Below are 21,235 nucleotides of genomic sequence, written 5' to 3' on the forward strand. Positions count from 1 at the left end.
CGCTGGGCTCTGCCGCGGCCCCGGGCCCCAGGAGTGGCGCCGCTCTTCTGCCGGGCCCTGGCGGGCTCCCGCGGCGGCCGCCCCGCTGCCGGCGTCTCGAGGTGTCGCCGGGCGGGCGGAGCGCGTGCTTTCCCCGCGAGCGGCCTGCTGAAGGGTTAAAGCAGGAGCCGGAGCAGGTGCCGGGGCGGGGGGTGTCGTCGCTCCCGGCGAGAGGACCGGGCTCCTGTGCGCTGGCGGGGCTCGCTCGGCGCCTCCCCTGCTGTCCGGCGTGTGCGGCTGGGGGCTAGTCCTCAGGTAGGAGCAGGCTTGCTGAAGAAAGGGGTCAGTTCTGGTGTAAACTGACAGTTGCGATCCCTGGAAAAAAACTGCTAATAGCATTGTGATCAAAACTTGTTCTCTGTTTAATCAGCTCTGTTCAGTCTTAGGTGTAGGAATGGTTCTCTTTTCTTTTGGGTGGGGGGCAAACTGTATATATATAAAAAAWATATATATATATGTATATATATGCACTCACACACACGTCCTTATCTCTTGAGGGATCACTTAGTGTTTTTTCAGAAAATGTTTGAAAAAGTTCTCTGCCTGTTTTAGGCRGATGAAGTCTATAGAATTGGTTTGATACCCTGTTGTATTTTGTCTAATGACTAATGACAATGAGAAAACATGGTGTGATGTGACAGTAGGTATAAATAACAAAAGTAATTTTTAATGGGGATACCTCATGTAGAGACAGGAAATTAAAAGAGCAGGGTACTTCAGAAAAAAAGAATTGGTTTCCATTAGTGTTTAAGAGTGATGACAAAGTGCTGAGGGAGTCTTTGTCTCTAAAGTGGCTGAACTTGCTTTAGAATGCTCTCTTGCATTGCATACTTCAGTGCTGGTGCACATTAATATTAGATTATGCTGACGGCCACAAGTGGCTTTCTTGGTCCAGTCTTGAGGTACGGAATGGATATCTTTTAGTAACCCAGGTACTGTATTTAAAAAAAAAAAAAGGTAGTAGAAGGACTTGCTGAGACATAGATTTATATCTGTAGAAAACCCATGGGAGAAGAGCTGTTTAGGAGGGTTGCTGTTGTCTTCTGTTCTTGTAGAAGTAGCATATAATAGAACATGCTACTGAGCAGCATGCTATCAAGCCTCAGATGAGGCACTGTAAATGTAATGGTGGATTGGATTCTTCTGGGAAGGTGATGCTTTCAGTAATGTGGGATACTGTAAGGTGCCCCAATGGTGCCCTTGCTCTAGACATTGTAGCCAATGTAAAACTGAATGACTGAACTGTTCAGAAGTCCACTTACTGGTATTGGGACCTTGCTTGCTTTGTCTGATGCGGACCTTTTCCATGGTGAGAGGTAGGATAAACTATGTGCAGATTTAAACGTGCTGATATCTGACTACTTATTTCTAGTGATTCTTTTGATTAATGTGATGTAGTAAACTGTGGGATAAATGCACTAGAGAGCGTAAGCAGTTGCAGGGCAAGTTTCTTGTGCTGATAATATTCTCTACTCCCATCCATAGTTAGGAGTGTGTGCAATTTAAAAGAAACAAACTCTAAAAAACCCGAAGGGCTTTTTAAGTGGCCCTCTGGAAAACTGGTACTCTGAGGTTATTAGATCTCTATCATACCTAATATTTTAACAAGTGAGTGAACCTGGGGACAGTTTATTAATAAGTTTAGAACAATACTGTATATCACTTATTACTAGGAAACACCTGGATAAATGGTATCCATGTAGGAGAATCTGTAGAAGTTATTCTGTAGTTTAACTACAGCTAAATTAATGCTTTATGTGGGGCAGGAAACCAGTTCTTAATAGCTTGTAAATAGGCATCTATAAAATGAAAAGGTGGAAGTGTACTGAGATGCATAGCTACTTTCTGAAAGGTGGAGTTGGTGACTGAACTCCATTTAGCACCACTTGTCAAGCTTCTAGATCAGTTCCCTGTCTTGCCTGTAATAAGTTAGGCTGTTTGTATGTACATACCTCACTCTCTGTCCTACCCAGCTCCTGTATCTTATATCTCTGGTTCTGGAATAATGCAATTTATATTACTTGTTCTTGCCACACACACACCCCCCCCCCCCAACTGTAAAGCATTCACTCCAGATTCCTACTAGTATGTCCAAACCCGTGCCTTGGCTTCCAGTGGCTTTCTCTCTTGTCAAGGCCCTGGCACTCTGGTGCTCTCTTTGTGTGTCGGTTCCTCCACCCTCTGGCTTCACCTGGGGAAACGTCTTCTACCTTCCTAGCCCAGCATCTTGCTGTTTTAGTCTGGCTGACTTTCATGGAAGAGGAAAGGCACCGCTGCCTGTGGCATATCCTTCTGTCTTGGCTCTGCTTTCCAGACAGGATACAGGGAAAGGTAACCTTCCCCGCTTCTCACTGCTGTCACAGAGCACAATAGCCCTGCTTGCCTTTGTGTTTTCACTGGCTCAAAACTCGGTGACTCTCTGGCCACTGAAGAAGAAAAATATCTGGAGGAATCGCGTACTAGCTACAATGATGCTGGGTAGAGCTTGAATGTTTTCATGAGATGATTTTGAAGGGGGGGGAATGAATTCTCAGTGCTTTTCTGAATGTGGTGTTTGCTTTTTTTATTCTTTGCTATTATATAGTCTAGACACATACTTATAAATGCTTCTTGTGAAGGTGTAACATTGTTAAACTTTTGTTGCGTAAATAGTCTAGCTTAACTCTTTCTTTTGTAAAAAGGTTGGCATTTACTGTCCTTTTTAAAAGAGTTTTGATTATAATGTTGTTATTTCTCTATAAACTAATCAATGTAATGTGTGAATAGATGGTGACTTGCTGAAGAACAACTTAGTGTTGACCATGATATAAGCCTGTGCTCTTCCCTCTCTCCCCTTCTCACATCCTTTGAATTGCGTTGGTCAGTGTTGTACAACTTCGTGTGAAAGAAGTGGAGTAAGCTGAATTATCCCAAACATTTATTTATTGTAGCCAGAAATTGGGAGGATGGGGACTAGAAATCAGCTCTGTTTGGAAAAAGTAGTGGGAAAACAGGCCATGCCAGACAAAGATGTGCTATAGCCAAGAGTTCTGGAACGAACAATAGCAAGGGTGTGTTGTTTTGTTTTGTATTTTGTGTTGTTGTTTTTTTTTTAAGTGATAGACTGCTAGAGGTAACACCCGAAGGGAAGAGGGGAACACTGGGATCAAGGGTGCAAACAGTAGATGACACAGTGAAACACCAAACACTGCTGAAATCCTTGTTATTGAGCTGCTGATCATACTAAGCCCTAGGGCTCATAATGAAACCATTAAATAAGCTACAGAGAAACTTCTGTATTCTGTGGCTTTGTCTATTCCTGGCCAAGTTTCAATGCAGATGAAAACAAAATGACACATACATGATGCACACTCAATGAGAGGATCATGTCTTTCACTGGGAATGGCAGAGAACGCTCAAACTAGTGCTCTTCAAAAACGTGCAAAGTCAGCAGAGTATGCAAGGCACAACACTTCACCACGCTACAGAATAAGCTGTTGTACTACTGTCCAGTGCTGGGCTTAACTGTTGAAGTGATAATTTTTATTTTTTGTGTGTGCAGAGCATCTTTTTTTGAATATACTGAGCCAATAGATGATCTTTTTTCCAGTTGTCAAGGCAAAATGTAGAATGTCAAACCTTCTTTAGAGTATCCTTCTAGCAGAAAGACGACAGTGATTCTAATGCAAAAATTATTTCATAGACAACTATAAGAATGTTCTGCGGTGTGATAAATAACCGAGCTTTGGCACTCTTATCTATTGTGAATCTTAACTACAAGAAGCTTTCTTCTGAAGTTATAGGAATGTAAAACTGTCTGCATTATATAAATTGGGGTCAAATCTAATTTTGAATCCTGTTTATCTGCTAGGATGCATACCCATTAAACCCTAATTCTGTGTATTTTTAGGGTATAAACTGGAGAGAGCTGAGGAAACTCTGAAGACACTGAAAAATTACAGTCCTTTATTTGGAATACACGTTATGAACCCTTTCTGGAGCATGTCTACAAGCTCTGTACGCAAGGTAGATATTTAATAAAAGGATGCCATAAGAAGTTAATCTGCGTAAGAGGTGTTGAGTATTTTCTCGGTATTGAGTGATGCTATAAATTAAGTGTAGAGTGATTAAATTATTCTTTATGACCAAAGAAATACCATGGAAACCAACTTAAAAAAGAATCAGACAAAAGTCTATCAAATTACTATGAAATTCTTAATCGCTGGTTTGAATCACTATCTGATAGACATGAATTTGGTAGAACTGGTTCTCTGATTTATTCTGTGGTTTTGTAAYGTCTGTGTTAGGTATAATGTGAAGTAATTGCATAAAGCTGAAATAACTTCATATCCTAACTAGAGATAATGGTTACATACTGAGTAGTAAAATAGCCTTTGAACAGAATTTTTTGGGGTCCTTGAGTAATCTGTGTTCTGGGATGAATTCACAGCTTAGGTTTGCTTAGACAGTAGAACTGAAAATATGTACCAAACTCTTCTAAAACCAATCTGAATTATTGTCATAATTTGCAGGTTTCTGGTGAAGGCCGTGTTTAAAAAAGTAACACGTGTATATAAAAATAAGTATTTAAAACTTGCTTCTGTAGCATGACAGCAGGGACTTCCAGAGCTGCTAGTAGTGCATTGCAACAGGTGCCTCTCTCTTCCCTGCTGGCACCCATTTGCACCTTGTGGGTAGCCTTCGATTTTGCTGTCTGTGACTGCCATGGCATTGGATATATGGATACGTTGGTTTAAAGATTTGGGTGTTGGAATGTATTTGGTRAAGCTTTGATAATAATGCAGGAAATGTATAAGGTCTCTTTTCATCTGTTCCTGAAAACTGACTTAAATGCATCTTCTTTGGAGTGGTGGCAGTATCAGTTCTGGAAAAGACCATCAAATTCCTCCATGTACATTTGAAATGTGTATTTTATCATGAGGATTGAGTTAATCTTCAGTAAAACTGCCAGCTAGCTTTAGGCTGTACTAACAGAAGTGTGTCTGGGAAWGGAGTCTACTCCAGAATTTGTTGTAATGACTTTTCGTTATCTGAAGTATCTTTAAGCAGGAAAGACAAAAAACCCATGTTCAAATGACTAATTAAAAGACTTGTTCCTGATGCYATTTGTTTACTAGCTTGAATAGACTTTAGCCAGGTATTGCATGTGCGGTGGGCATGGACAAAGCTGCACCCCCATAATGCTGTCACTTGCTRCAGTAGATTATGCCTGAAATCATACTAGTTTTAGGTCTAGGCATTTCTCAGGTTTTCAGCACTGATGCAAATTATATACCTTTGATGAAAGTTGTGAGATGGGTACTGTTACTTGTCCAAGTAACAAACACTTGAGAACACTATACCATAAATTATGTCTTTTGTTGCTACAACTAGCCCAATCACAAGTTTTTAATCTGCAGGTTTGTCTTGGGCAATCTATGGAATTACTATAGGGTCTGTACAGTGTTCTCTAGCAATGGCCAATTGATTGGAAAAGGCCTTCTTTTTAGCAAAAGACAGCATAGGTATAAACAGGTTACTGCAGCAAAATTTATTAAAACCAGGCTTGATACCACTGTCAAACAGTGGTTCCCCTGCAGTGGGAATAGGCTGTATGATCAGTCTCAGTGTGATGTTGGTGTCTCAGCACAAGCAGGAAACAAAATATTCATGGGAACTTTTCCGTATAAAGTTCTTGTTTCATCTCGGCTTTACTACCCTACTTGTTCAGAGACTCTTTGAATTCTAGAATGCAAGGGAGCTTGTCAGTGGAAAWGGTTTATCTAGATATACGGTGTGCTGTAAATAGACTTGACTTCTAAGCTGGTGCTATTTATTATCTGGTGCCAGTTTATAAATAAATACAAGCCTCCTTAAGCATTTGTCCTAATCTGCAGATTTCCTATTCAGCAGTAATAATGGACTGTGTTCAGACTTCAGATATTAATTGCTTTTGCAGTTATAGACTAAGTTTAATGGAATATAAGTCTATTTAAAAACACAAAAAAATAGAATGCCAAAATCCAAGACCGACTTCCTTGGCCAAACTTGTAATTAGTAAGGCAGTATTTAAACCTGTATTTAAAATGTGCTCATACGTTTAATACTTAAATCTGACCTGTTATCTTGTGGCTCTCTTTTAATCTAACAGAGACCTGAAGCTGAAGAGAAAAGTCTGTCTGGAGAACTAAGAACCAGTCCTCCACGAGCCTCTACAAAGAAACAGTTGCCTTCTATTCCAAAAAATGCTGTGCCAATAACCAAGCCTGCGTCCCCTGCCCCTTCATCCCAGTCGACAAATGGAACACATGCTTCTTATGGGCCTTTTTATTTGGAGTATTCCCTCCTTGCAGAATTGTAGGTTTTCCCTTTTTTTAGATCACTGGACTTGTGCTTTAAGGAAAATAACAAGTCTGTAGTTCTTGCATATGGTATCTCTGCCATAGTCCCTGAAGAAGGCGGTAAAACTCCAGACTCTACAGAATTCATTGTCTGGAGCAGCCTCAATCTCTTGAGGTAGCTGAGGAAAAGCAAATGGGATGAGATTTTAAGGGGTGTGTTTAGATGTGGTTTTCCAAATTCTTATATTTCTCAGGCTTTATTTTGCAGTTAGGCATCCTGACCAGTTATCTTAATGGTTTTTTTTGGTCAGAAATATCCAGTTTTGGAAACAAGTATTAAAATAGAAGCAAGCAGATGTCTAGTAGGAAAACGGTTATGAATATAGGGTCCTGTCTAATGGAGTTAGGATGTGGGAGCTTCCTTCAGTTGTTACGCAGAACATTCGAACACTGCCCGATATGGCCTATTAAATGAATATTAGGAAGAATATATTCTTTCCTGACTTTCAAATGACGATTAACATGAAACTTATGAGAGAATAGTGCGATTTAAATAGCTTTCTTTGGATCAAATAAATTGATCAGTTAGTGATTTGTAGGCTGCTGTGGGAGCATACAAATCTATTTGTCTGCAGAACTTTCTAGTTATATAACTTGTGTTTTGTGCTGCAAAGCTGAGGAGACTTCCTCTGCAATAGATGGATTGGATTCTGAACTATGCAGTGCCTTTGGAATGAAATCCCCTGGAGTCCTGATGCAATATTAAGTCTCAGTTCTTGCATTTAACCATTAAGTTGGAAGTGAGAACTCTCAAAACATTAAACTTCTTGTTTAGGAAACTGACACAGACTTGTTAATTCAAGTAAGATTTTGTTTTTCTTCTGAAGGATGCAAAAATGCATCAATATAATATGATAAACTCCTCTTATTTAACAAGTTCAGGTATATTATGAAAATTGTAAGCAAAGTAACTTTTTTTCTTTAAGATTATTGTTTGTATCTGTGCAAGCATGCTGAGTTCAGTATAATGGGCCTATATGCCAACTAACTGAAAAACTTAAGTAGTGAATAATTCAGCTTATCGTTTATAGTTTTCAGTAGAATCTGCTTACCTTTGCTGTTAGTAGTTAAATTTATTAGGAACTCCTTGCATTCCTTAATTTGAAAAATAGTAAGAATAACACACTTTGTCTCTGTAATACTCTTGATTATCAAATGGAGCTTCCAAAAAGTCATGGGTAAAGGGAAAGGGGAAAAACTGGGTTATAACGCCCTGGTTGTTAATGACTGAAGATCATGATTTGATTTTCATCACAAGAAATGAAATTGAAAATAACTGCAAATCTGGGAAAATAAATCAGTACATCCTGATTATGAGTTGCCTTGAATCGTTTCGTCCAGGTCTCTAATATACACTCTACTGCTTGCCTGTCCTTTCTATTTTCTGGTACTTTGTTTTGCTGGTTACCAGTGTAATTCCTGTTTGACTTGCTTCACAGTCTTATTTAAGACTGAAAAACTACTTGTTACTACTACTAAGGTAAAGTTTTGGTCAAGCTTCAGAATTAATGGGAAGTGGTGATAACTGCATCAGACTTGCAGTCAAAATTTAATTAAGTTAGAATAACTTAATTGCATTTCTTTTTTCTCCTTTACTTTGAAATTGGGATTTCAGTAGAAAAATATAAACTTAGCAGTGATGACATGCATTAAATACATCTACTACTCTTCTAATTTACCCTTGTCTTAAGAAACAATGTTTCTTATTTGTAGCCCTTTAAAGGGAGGGGTAGGAAAAGCAGAGAGAAAGACTGATTTCCCTAGTTCTCTGCCTCTCCTTCTGTGTGCAACCCACCCTTGGGAATTGAGTGGAAGTTTGTGGAAGAAGCTCCCTGTTTAAATTACTGCCAGTACGTCCTGGCTTTACTGTTGTCAGCTTGCTGTAGATTTAAGGTGGTTGTGGAGCTGTTCTAAATACTGTTTCTAATTACAGTACCCTGGTTGTAAAGCAGAAGTTGCCAGGTGTCTATGTGCAGCCGTCTTACCGATCAGCATTAAGTAAGTTTAAATGTAACTTTACAAATTAGAAGAAGAAAAAAAAAATTCTTACACTCAAGCAAACTTTCTCATTTGCAGTGTGGTTTGGAGTAATCTTCATAAGGCACGGGCTCTACCAGGATGGTGTGTTTAAATTTACTGTCTATATTCCTGATAATTACCCAGATGGAGACTGCCCGGTAAGTGGTGATGTGCGTTGGGGTTGGGGTTGTAGTTGTTGTTTTGTTTTGTGTGTGTCTTAAAGTATGACTTCTGATTAAAGCTAATATTCCAATCAACTTCTCAGTTCCTTGAACTAGTTTTGCTCAGTTGGCTGGGATTGCCTGTGATCTGTCTTGTATCTATTTTCTGATGTCTGTGGAAGGATCTTATTACTCTGTGGGTTTTGGAATAGATGGCTAAAGAGCTAATGTTTGCAGCATTTCTCCTCAGGCTTGTGCTAGGTTGTGTGCTTTGATTACCTGGACTGGTGTAGAGGGAAGTTCATGAAGTTAGATGCTTTAGGTTATTAAGTCAACCAATTCTTTACCTTAACTCTTGAACTGTTATTTCCTTGGCAAGAAAGTTAGATTTGGATACTTCTGGTAAGAGTTTAAACTTGAGTAGCAACATAGTAGAACATAAAATACAGGAACCTGTGCAGGGCTTGCCACAAAGCTGCAGAATTTATTGCCTGTGTCTCTTCTAAAATACATTGAAACAAAAAACTAAGAGACCTTTAGAAGTCGGGGGGGGGGGGCAGGGAGGGTGGGGAGATGGATAGTAGAGCATTACCTTTCATTTTGGGTTTCTCTGTGGGCAAAGTATCCTAGTTAGTATAGTCCTTTAAAAAAAATAAATTCTTTTGTCAGCCTGGCTCTTTTCAGAGCAGGGCATCTGGCCCTCTTGGCCAAATTTCTTTAAAAGGAGAAGCGTGTGTGTAACTGCTGTAGCTGAGAACTGGATGCTATGTCAGGAAGCTATCTGTCTGGGTGTCACGTTTTGTGTAAAGCTATCATCTTTAAAAGGGTAGAATCAGTAGGAAGCAATTTCTTTCAAAAAATCAGACTTCAGTATCTGGATGGATACATTCATCATTATTTTTTCCAGTGCAGGGTTTTAAAACTTTTCTGTTGAAACTAAGTTTTCTTCCGGAGGAATGCATAAACACCAAAGGAAACTAACTATAAAGAGCTTAAGACACTGCGGTGTCACTGCACGGGATACTTGATATGTAGGATTTAAAARAAAGTATTGATTGTAATTCAAGTAGGTAAAAGGCTTTCAATCACAAACAGTTGAAGGAGTAGTTCTGGTTTKATCTGATCTTATCTGATGCTATTACTTGTGTTGGCTCTAGTGCTTGTGCAGCTACCTGGGTTAGTTCCTTGATTTGGTGATAAGCATGTGAGAGAGGACAAGACCCTGCATGTAACGAAGGTGTGTTAGATTACAATTTTACAGTCAGTACGAACCATTTCAAATTGTTTTCTCTCAGAACAGTACTAGCTAACTAGTGTTTGAGAACAACGTCTGACTAACCAAAAAAAMCCCCCAAAAAACTGTCTTCCCCAAGTACTTTTAAAATTGAATTTCTTTTTTCTAATGCAGCGCTTGGTTTTTGATCTGCCTGTCTTCCATCCACTGGTAGATCCTGAGTCTTGTGAACTGGATGTGAAAAGAGCATTTGCAAAATGGAGGTTAGTGCTAAGATATTGACGTATAATTTGAAAGAAGGGKTTTTTTGTTTGTTTTTTTTTCCTTCACTGTGTTTTGTTCTTTTTAGGCGAAATCATAATCACATATGGCAAGTACTAATGTATGCTCGCAGAGTCTTCTACAAGATTGATACAACTAGTCCTCTGAATCCTGAGGCTGCAGTGCTGTAAGTATCTTCCTTGTATGTAGTCATGGTCCTCCATGAAACTTTTGCTTACAAGTAGAGAAACAAGAGGTCTGTGCAACTGTTCTTTGTCAGTTCACGGTCCATACCTTTACAGTTGGTTGGACTAGAATCTGAAATTCAGGCTTTGCCAAGTCTGTGCCTCCAGAGCAGACCTGGCTTTTGCAATCATTTAGCATTATTTATTTCTCCCTTGCAGGTATGAAAAAGATATTCAGCTGTTCAAAAGTAAAGTAGTGGACAGTGTCAAACTATGCAGCAGTCACTTATTTGATCAGCCCAAAGTAGAGGATCCCTATGCAATCATGTAAGTACCATGAACAAACTCGCCATGACCTAATATTTTGGAAGCAAGCTTTGATATAGCTGTTGATTTGAAATGCCTTTTTCTGGCAATACACTAAAGTTGAGTGACCTGATTCTTACCTTTATAGGAATACTGTGAATATTCCTCCTCTTATTTCCTCCTGTTTAGTATTGAGTGAACCTTAAATGTAACCAGATGCTTGCGCTTATTGTTTCTTCACTAAGCGTATCAAGACTTCAAGGAAAGCACCTCCCTTGAGTGGCAATATCCATACAACAAATTCTGCTTTCAGACTTTCCTGAAAGAATTTTCAGGCTTGTAGCTTGATTGACTGCACTGGGTGATATCTTTAGAGCTTCCTTTTGCAGGGGGGTTAGAATAATAAGCTTCATAATGAATGTATGAATAGTATTTCTTCTAGCATCATCAGCATGAATTTCCAGTTCTGAATGCAAATAAGAATGAGAACCTAAACATGTTTAGTTGAAAAGATGCATGACAGTGTGAATTGTAGTTCATAGCTGTATGCTGTAACACTGAAAATTCAGCTTTGTAGTTGACTTGAAAAACAAACTGAAACAAGGAAAATTGCTCCTTTTTGCTATAACTTTTCTCTATATATCCTTATTTTCCAAAAAGGCAAAATAAGAGATGCCTCTACTTTTTCCATAGTTTTTCTCCGTGGAATCCAGCTATCCATGATGAAGCTAGAGAGAAGATGTTGACTCAGAAGGTAAGTGCAAAGTCCAAATATTCACTCTAAAAAGTGTTTATTGCCTGATAAGGGATGTAAGGTTCACTGCTTCTTTGTGATGAGCATATACTAGACAGACCTTATCCCACCCCTCTTTTGGATCAGCAAATGTGCTGAAACTGGTCTCCTAACTAAGCAGTTACATCAGTGTTCTAACTTGAGTGTTGAGCAATTAATTATTTGGCTAACTAGAAAAACTAGCTAGACTGTTGACTGCGGTTGTTGGCCCACTTGGTAGACTTTTATTGTTTRGAGAGTGGAGGGAGGAAAGAAGGATAAGTGAGAGATTTTCTGAATGCCTACTGCTGCCTGCAGCTTGTCCCATACTAGTCATGTTTGGGACTACTTCTGCACAGTCTGACAGTCCCCAGCTTCTCTGCTCTCCTCTGTTGAGAGATCTGTAATGAATGAGTTGAAACTTCAGGGCTTTCTTCTCACTCTAAACTTTTTTTTAAGCAATGCAAGCAGAGTATGTTGCTAGATATCTCCAATACTACTTAGGTCTTGCAAGATGGTGTCAGTTAAACAAAGAGCTCTTCTGTTATTTTTATGACAAAGTACAGTCTATAACTCTTGCTGGTTAGCAAGAATGGTGTTGCTTCATATAGCTTTCATCTGCGCAATACCATTGGTATCTATAGAGTTAAGGTGCGGTAACACTCTAAAATAACCTTAGCATAGATAAAGGGCCATAAGTAGTGATGATAACTTATCTAATGGTTTTTGAGCACAGAAACACATATGAAAACAGAAGGTGGTAGAAGCTTTCTTTGTCTTTTTAGGAAATAGATCCAAAAGCCTTAATTCTGGAGAACTTAAGGCTTTGGAAAGATCCTGCCAAAACATACTGTCTCCCTTGACAGTTTTTTTCGAACTGATTCCCTGCACTTGACAAGAGTTGACAGATAGCRATCCTGAGTCTGCACTGAGTGACGTGACAAGTCAGTCCCCTTGCGGTGCCTTGAATTCTGAAATGGTGGTTGGTATCTTTGCAGGACTGGCAAGAAAATACATTCTGAATGCTTTAGACACTGACTGTTGTTCGGCTCCTTCCACTAGTGTAGTTGGTTGCGTTCCCCCCCCACCCCATCTGTCCCAGATCAGACCTTCCTTGCTGCAAGCTTTAACTCATATTCTTGCATGTCCTTTGACATGAGTGAGATTGTATGTTGGTCTTAATACAATATGCTATTTGTAAGCTCAGTGTAGCAGTGTTCCCAGTTGCCAAAGTGAGCAGATCTTGAGGTGATGTGGCCTTAGAACCCACAGGAAAATAATTTGATCTAGATTCTGACTTCTTGAGCTTAGAAAATATACCTGACTCTCATTCTCCACCTCAATCCCCTTCCTTCTTATACTTATACTCTTGAGTTATAAGTCAAAAATCTAAAGAAAAGGAACAGGTTGGGATGCTTGAACTGGAAGGGATGTGCTGTTGTCGGAGATGGATGGCAAGCATAATGCCAGTAGTGACTTTTCTTTTCTCCTTTTTCTTTGAAGATGCACACTTTTTTTTTTTTTTTTTTTTTTTTTTTTTTTTAAATGTGGAAAGTAAGACCTCCAGGAACTACTGTGTGTGTGGTATGTTAGTTGTCAAAGTAGTTTGTTGATAGCAGGAACGGACAAAATTCTGTGTCTTAGGAGACATGTTTCAAAATGTTAGGGTAGCTGAGAAAGTTTTTTTCTTTTCCTGTAAAAGGAAATTCCCTACTCATGTATCGTGTGTTTTCCAGTCTTTCTCTTCTTCTGCAGCTCTGGATCCTTGCTCATTACATGTGCAGTTCCTATGCCTCAGGGGAAAAGCTGAACCATGCTAGAGCCATAGCCCAGGAAAGGCATTGGCATCTGTTTCCTGCTGAGTGCAGGGCTTCTGCTAAAAGATGTTGGGGCATGTGACAGGAAGGAGACTACTGCAATGCCAGGCCCCAGCCTAATTGCTCCCCCTCATCTGCTGTTGTCTGATATATTGCTGCAATTCTGTCACTTGATGTCACTTTTTTTCAGAAGACATGGGGAGGGACAGAGGGACCGCATGCTCAATTTTCTTGCTGACTTAATTTGCTTTGTCAGGCAAAAGGAAAGGCTTATTGTAGTATGGTAACATAACTCACATAATTATCCCTTTTTAGAACTTGATGTGCGTCATTCCAGATGTGATGTAGTTGGCATACAAATGGATCTGATGAGCCTATAGCAGCGTGGAGTCAGGGATAGCACCTGCTATACAGAAAACCTGCAAGCTATTCTGTTTCTTTGACCTGCTAGAGTAGCTATCTAATCTTCATAAACTGCCTTAAGTCCACAGATGCTCCCAGGTGCATTGTTCAGTATTCTTTCTCCCTCAACTTGACCCTTTTTTTTGTCTTTTTAAATTGCAATAGTCAGTCTCAAATGTTGGGTGCATTGTGTTGCATCCAAGTAATTAACTTTAACCATGATAAATGTTCAGGGAGGGGAGGGACTATCTATAGAAAGCATTAATTCCATGGTGTAGAGAAAGTCCCTTTACTTCTCACCATGTTACTTTGTGTCCAAAAGCCTTCAGTAGGGCAGGGTACTGCTCCAGGGTACACCCAGCCTTGCAAGCCAGTATACTACGGGACCAGCCTGAGGTTGATGACAAAATTGTCTTGATTGGGATTGACTCTTCTTACTGTAGAACAAAGAAATTTGGCAAATAGCAGTGTAGTGCTGCTGGGACATGGTCTCTAAACAAAGTACTGTCTCTTAAGAGCATCTTTTAGTCTTTATGGTATAATGGAATAGCGATACATGAACTAAATCACTAAAACTCTCCTGTAATCTCAGAAAGTTCTACAGATGCCGCACACATTTGCATGTTTAAAGCGATAGCCATTTTAGTGTCCTCTCTGAGGAGGGGCAGAGATGCTAATCTCTTTTACATCTGTCTAAGTAGTTAACCCTAACCATGATAAATGTTCAGGGAGGGGAGGGACTGTCCTTGAAAAGTRTTAAGAATACTTTCTAAAAAAGAAGCTTAAGCCAAGCTTAAAATGGATGGGGAGGGTGGTGAGAGGGTTTAGGTTATCTAGTAATTCTGACTTTAACTTTCTTCCATCTAGAAGAAGCCAGAAGATCAGCACTGCAAAAGCATGCATGTTTCTGGCCTGTCATGGGTAAAGCCGGGTTCGGTTCAGCCTTTCAGCAAAGAAGAGAAGACGATGCCTACCTAGCTCTTCTGGACTATGGTGCACAAAACACTTTCTGTGGGTGGAGGGAATGTAACGGAGGGAGAAACAGCAAGGCAGCGGTTTCCTTCTTGACTATGGATTAGTAAAAACTGAACAGTAGCAGTGACTCCAGTAAACCTGCTCAATGGATTACTGACTCTTAATGTTTTACATCTGCATTAGGTTTTAAAGGCTTGCCTGGAGTTTGGAAGTATCTCTGAACACTGCAGTACTTCTACTTGAAGGCTGTCTAGGGTGGGTAATTCCTCAGGGCTCTAAATTGCCTGGAGGCTTTGGGTTGGTTTTTAAGCTTTTATTTTTCCCTCCAGGAGTAGCTTTTTTGAATCTTAAATTGCTGGCAGAAATATTAGCAGGAAATATGATGCCAGAGGTAAGCTGTGTTCATGTAAACTAATATAGCAGAGTTAAACACTATATTTAATGGTTTTAAATACTTTGGTTTCTATTGTAAATATATTAGGTTTTGAAATTGTAAATAGCTGGTTCAACGACTACATTTAGCACTTTCCAGAGGTAAAGCTGAGGTTGATACTCAGTGTATGATGTATTATTGATTTGTAAATGGATATTGTCACTAAAGCACACATTAGTCTGGACAAGGTGAAAGCAGAACGTCAGGCTTATTAGACTTTTATTATGTAAACACTAAAATCAAAGCTTTTAATGGTGGTCTCTTGAGCTAATAAAATCTTAGAGGATTTTAGATTCCCTAGGTGTCTATACTGCAGGGTTTACTAGGATAGCTTGACTAATGTGTGTTAATAGTGACATCTTAAAAAAAAAAAAATAAAAAAAAATCATGATCTATCTCTTGTCCCTCTGTTTTTCTGTGTTTTAGAAACTGAGCAAAAATTGGATCTGGAATGAAAGCAGACAGCTACATTTGTGTTTTTAGGCATCCTTTTAAGTACTGTGAAGAGACTTGCTAAATACAGCTTTGTTCCATACACAGGAAAACCTTTCTAAAGCCTGTGCAAGCTCAGGACAGAATCTTTTACTTCTCACAAGAGTCTTCCTAATATCATAGCTTAGCATAATGTTATTCTTGCCTAACAGGATTTTCGTATCACTTCAAAACATGTAATATTAGCCCTCCTCATACCTATACTAATGGCATAAATACAAACGCTTAGTGTCAAGAAATGAGGAGTGTAGTGACTTTTTTTTTTTCAATCTGACAGAAGCCAAATCCACTTGTTGTGTAACAACCTTTTTATTTTTCGAGAACAATTTCTTAGTTTCTCAGGAAGTGGGCCAAGACCTCACAAGCAATATGCTATCAAATACCAAAGGATCAATTTAATGTTCTGGAACTGCCGTTACACTGGAGAGTACGGGGAGGATGTAGAGAGAAACAGTCCTCTTTCAAGACAGACAAGGCAGTGCATCCAGAGGTGCATTTCCTGGGGCTACCTCTCATCTTAGGTCCTGTAATAGCCCCTTTATAAGTTCTTGACTAAAAGCCAAAGTGTTCTTTCAAAACTTAGTATATCCATTTATAGTAAGTGTAATGAGAGAAATGTAGTTTAGAGTTGTTCTTTCCTAAACAAATTTGAGGTTGAAGTTAAAGGAATTCTAAGCACAGGTTACCAGCTGGCTACTTCTAAACACGCTACTTGCGACTGAACTTTAGCTCTCTGAAAGGTTTTGCTAGCTTTGCATATGTGAAGTGTAAGTCTTTGTAAACCAAAGGGCGTAGGCTCTGGTCGTGTGAATTAGTACAGCAGACTTGAACATATTTAATGTCTTTAAATGCACTGTTTTTTGTTGTGAACTGCTTGTATTGAAGCTGGTGATTGACTAGGTTTTTCAAAAAGCTGCTGTTACTAAGATGCATGAGTCAGTCACTAGGGGAGATGACTGACTCGTTACAATTTTATAGGGAATTAACTCAAAGTAAATTTGGTTTCTACTATTTTCAGCAGAAATCTCTCCTCTAGCTCAGATCTGAAGCCAACTTTGTTGTGAGGCTGAGAAGAGGATTCATTGAGACAGTGAATGACTTTTAAAATGCACAGGGAAATCTGAAGCAAATCTGCAGTCTTAGTGACTCTCTGAAGGTTGCTGCTGATGCACTGATATACTTTCAGACTATTGCGAGGTCATTACTAGAATAATTCTGTGTATTTCTGCTTATCTTTAATTACTGTGTCAGTGCTGGAGAGCTCACTGCAAGCAGTTTAGTGCATTGATGTGTCAGTATCTAGACTGACTTGGTGTAAGGATATTTTGCTGGTTGAGTTTTAAAATGCTGACTGCTGTTGGGAGAGACACTGCATCTATTTCCRCAACAGCACTAGAAACTAGCATCAACAAGATCACATCAAGCTAAATCTTGCTTCCTTGCTAGTGGTTAGAGTTTGGAGCAAAATATTTGACTGCAAACCTTGAAATAAACTTGTGCAAATAATGCATAAGGGGTTTTAGTGGTGGTTTCTCTTTCTGCTCCCATTCCTGTCCCTTTGGGAGGAAGGAGTGGGAAAAGGCTTAGGACCTGCAAAAGCTTTGCACTTACTCTTGAGTGAGGATTTGTTTTGCTTGAAAAACATGTTACATAAAAAGGCAGAGAAGTCTTGTCTTCAGGTCAGAAACTTTGAGGAGCGTGCCAAATTCTGAATTGGCACTCCTTGTCTAGTCTCTCCTACAGTAGTAACATTATATCCCTTTATTTAAAGGTGTTTTGGCATTCTTCATCTTGCACRCTAAAGTTATTTTGTGAGAACAGGACTTGGATGGCAGCTACCTGTAAGCCTTTATAATTTCTCCATGTGTCAGTGTAGAAAAGAAGTGAAAACCTGCGGATCTTGGAAGAAGGTAGACGATTCTCTCTGCAGTTCCTTTTTGCAGTACTGTGATAAGTGCAGAAAGACTTTGTCCTTCCTGCTCTCCTTTCCCCGGTACGGGGAAGCAAAAGGAAGCAGATAGATACCTTCTGGAGTGGTTGCGCAGTGCTGCGGTTGATGCTTGGAAAGCTGGTGTGAAGCTGTGTGTGTTGGTGGGCATTTGTTGTGACCCAGGTGATGGAGCACGCTGTGCTTGCCCTCTGCTCCAAGCCTTCCTCCTGATTTGATGATTTTTAGGAAACTCTTGCCGGTGTAAAACGGGAGCTTAAAAATAAGCTTTCAGTCTGTCAAAACAAAGAATAGCCTTCTTACCTGGTATTGCCAACCACAGAAGCTGTCCGGCCCTCCTGGCTCCGGGGGGAAAAGCTGTGGGCTGGGAGGCCAGGGGTGCTGCCAGCAGGTGCGGTGCGTGGCCCTGAGTGGCGCTGAGGCGGATGCGCAGCACCTGCGGTGTCYTCTGAGCCAGCACGGCGAGAGCTCCCAGCCCTGCTGCCATCGCTCCTCCCTCGGATCCTCGCTGGAGAGGACAAAGGCTGCGTCCGCCCTCGTGGGAAAGGGTGAGCGACCTCGCTGTGGGCCGCYGCTGTGAGAGGGCGGTGGGAGGCCGAGTCCTGCTGCTCGCTTGGGAAGGCGGCCCGCCGGCGGTGCGGGGCTTGGCTTGTTCTGTGCCCCCGGTGCTGGTGACGTACTGAATGGAAGCAAAGGCTGCTGAGCTGCCGTGAGCGCTTGTGCGCGTGGACGGGGGTTTCACCAAGGGAAGGAACTGCGCCAAGTCTCTCTTGTTCCGAGAGAGCGTGTTGAGGTTGGCGGGCAGATGTTTGCTTCCTTTATACTTACAATTTCACAACTCGGAGGCAGCGGGCTTGGGAGAAGTCCTTTCCTTTTGCAGCTTGGGCAGGAGTTTAACTGTTCTCTCGCTCCTGTTTAGATCTCTGATGCTTTTAGATATCTTTCTGCTTCTCTTATTTAATGCTGTACCCTACGGTTATCTTGTCAGGAGGGGGGGGGGTCTGCAGGAAGTAGCTTGTACCTTCCCCAGCGCCTCTGTGCAAGGCAAGTACTTTAGCACAGTGAAAGGGGCGTAGCAGAAGTTACGGGTGAGCACCGGCAACAGCCGTAGCCTACGTGTATCATGGTGTGCGGTTTTTGTTGTTTAGTATTTCTGGAATGTGGGTGGCTGGTGACCACCTGACAGATAGCTTAATATTAGGAAAATGTATCTTCTCTTGCTCTCTTACCTTTCTCTTAGTTGTTGTTGTTCTGCTATTTAAAAAAAAAATTTCTCTTGCACCTTTCCTAGAAAGCCTGAAATTGAAACGTAGCGTTTGAAACAGCATTTGACGTGTTCAGTGAAACAAGGATTATTGTGTGAAGCAGAAATTTGGGCTACAACTTTGTCTGAGCACAAGGTACCAGTTCAGTAGGAAGACAGAACTAGAATGTTAAATTGGAAAGTGATAATTCCTCTTTATGATTATTCAGAAGCCTCTGTAATCAATCACTGCCATATAAATTTTCTAAGCCACTTGGGTGAAGGACTTGGATAGAAGTTCAGTCCTTTCTGACCTTGATGCTCTTTCCTGTCAGCTGCAGCAGGGTAGGTGTGAGGCTTAATTTCTAGTGGTGTAGAAAGCTGAACAGTGATCTTTTCCTCAGAATTACTGATGGTGTTGGCAGGGGAGGAGGAGAAGAGAGGTAAATATGAAAAAAGTTCTAATGTCAATTCAAAGATGTGGCTACTGTTCTTTTATCTGTCAGATTGCTGCTGAGGTTTAGGAAGTGTCACAGTAAAAGATCAGCAAAAACAAATAATGATAAGGAAGAATCATTAGTATAGTAAAAATTATGGTTATATCAGTAAGTTTATTTCTCTTTGAACTTTAATGGAGATCGTACACCCCCACAGTAGGTCTAGTGAGAAGGCTGGCTTTCTCTATTTAAAGAATGGTGAATTCTGTGTACTTTAAAAAGAATAATCATCGGAATAATCTTTTTTTTTTAATTGATAAAGGGGAGAGAACACTAACTAGGTCTTCTGCAATCAGATTTGCGAATTAAAAGAAGCTGTCCCAGGAGAGAGGTAAGCAAATGAATATGAAAACTACCATGTTGAAATCAAATCCTTCTCTCCTGAAGTTAGCTCTCATCTTTCATAGTACAGGTATATCATTAAAGGAAAGATTACTTGAAGATTAAATGCCTGTCACTACTTGAGGCACTAGTTCACCAAAGTTGTATTTTTAAAGATACTTTGGAATATCTGTGCAGTTCTGAATTCTTCACAGAATATTTCAGAAAGAGAAATGTAAGTTATGCTAACACTTTAAACAGTTCAGACTTGAAGCAAATAGCCTGAGTTTGTTTGAGATTAAAAAATATATATATTTTTTATATACTAGATTTTTTTTTTTTTTAAAGACACCTCTACTGGAGTAGTGTGGGGTGGGTTGTTTTTTTAAGTATTCGTTTCAAAGAGTAAACTCCCAATTGTATATCTGTTATTCTTCACAACCAAAAATAACTGAGGCTTACTTAATAATTTGGTTTTAGAAGGTATTAAAAACAATACAAGCTGATGGCACTTAATGCCAATGACATTGTGTAAATACTGGGGGAAAAACACTACTTTCCTCAGCCAGAAAAGTAGTACCTGACTGTCATTGGCCAAAACAATCCTTAAGAATTTAAATAAGAATTCCTAAGAACTTCCCTAATTCAGTTCAACCATAAGCTAGTAGTTATGAAAATAACTATGCCTTCCTTGGATCAAAACATGAGATCACAAATTATAAGCTCATAAAAGGAGGAAATACCAGCTTTCTTCCAATCTAGCATCCCTTTCTGGTATCTAGCCTTGATAATCTTCCTCCTTTATGAAGAGGAACGGTACTGAAAGTTAGTGACTATGCATGGAGAAACTGCAGAGCAAAGGCAATCCTACTGATTTGGCTCTGTAGGCTTAGTTGTGCCAGGTTATGACAGAGGAAGAAGAAACTTATTTAAAACATGCTTACTAAACTGGGGTAAGAGTGAAATGTCCGTTTTGTCTGTGATTAATAGATGTGGATGTTTCTTTGAAACCTTTATTTGCAATGTTTGTGTGAGGTTCTTGAAATCAAGTATTTAATGTCCCTTGTAGCCCTCAGCTAATTCCTCTGATGAACATTTTGATATTCTCTTTTTGCATCAACTGTTCAAACCTAGTGTTTGAGAGCTACCAGCTATTTTCAGCTTTGCACATGGGAAGCTTTTCTTCATACAGCAACATAATTGTGAGTTTATAAATTCTTTATTGAAAAATACACTTGCAATATATTCATACAAAGTAAGGTAAATGGTATAGAGTAACAAGAATTGCCTGACAGTTCCATAAATATCTTTACAGAAACATCTACAGAATTGGTCAACTTCAGCCTTTTTGTTATGCAGGTAAGAATGAAAGATGCTTTTAATTTACCTTAATTGAATATAAGTGGAATTAAGTCCTAAGTCTTCCCATTATTCTGAGGAGCAGGAATGATTGAAAACATGGAGATTTTGACTTTTGCCTCCTTATGAAGCTTCTATAATCTTGCGTACTACATTTTCCATTAATGACAACACTATCCTCAGTTATGTCATTGAAAAGGAGTAAATTGGTATAGTGCATCAGTTATTAAGAAAACATTAAACATACTAAGAAGTTTGGTATTTTGGAACTATTTTAATTGAAAATAATTAGTAAGTAAGTCTAACATAGGCACAACTTACTTTCTTATGCTGTTAGTAGGGGAGAGATTTCTCCCAGGCAGCCTGATTAGTCCATTAAAAAAAAAAAAGC

At 39.7% G+C, this 21,235-nt stretch overlaps 1 protein-coding gene across 20 annotated transcripts; it reads left to right on the forward strand.

Moving 5' to 3' along the window:
• The first annotated feature begins 193 nt into the window (after positions 1-193).
• Positions 194-21,233, forward strand: AKTIP (AKT interacting protein). 20 transcript variants are annotated; one of them, XM_026068822.1, is made up of 12 exons: positions 2,351-2,370; positions 3,929-4,044; positions 6,170-6,375; positions 8,353-8,417; positions 8,496-8,596; positions 10,008-10,096; positions 10,183-10,281; positions 10,499-10,606; positions 11,246-11,339; positions 12,143-12,339; positions 13,490-13,675; positions 14,447-14,534. In XM_026068822.1, exons 2-10 carry the CDS (start codon positions 4,003-4,005, stop codon positions 12,218-12,220), a joined length of 882 nt encoding a protein of 293 aa, XP_025924607.1. In that variant the 5' UTR covers positions 2,351-2,370; positions 3,929-4,002; the 3' UTR covers positions 12,221-12,339; positions 13,490-13,675; positions 14,447-14,534. The 20 variants fall into 20 exon arrangements, with proteins under 20 accessions (XP_025924623.1, XP_025924607.1, XP_025924606.1 ...); XM_026068821.1 differs by having other exon boundaries at positions 14,444-14,531; XM_026068830.1 differs by having other exon boundaries at positions 12,224-12,301; positions 14,444-14,531.
• The last annotated feature ends 2 nt before the right edge of the window (positions 21,234-21,235 follow it).

This window comes from Apteryx rowi, unplaced genomic scaffold (assembly GCF_003343035.1).
Source record: "Apteryx rowi isolate R43461 unplaced genomic scaffold, aptRow1 scaffold_28, whole genome shotgun sequence".
NCBI classification, from domain to species: Eukaryota; Metazoa; Chordata; class Aves; order Apterygiformes; family Apterygidae; genus Apteryx; species Apteryx rowi.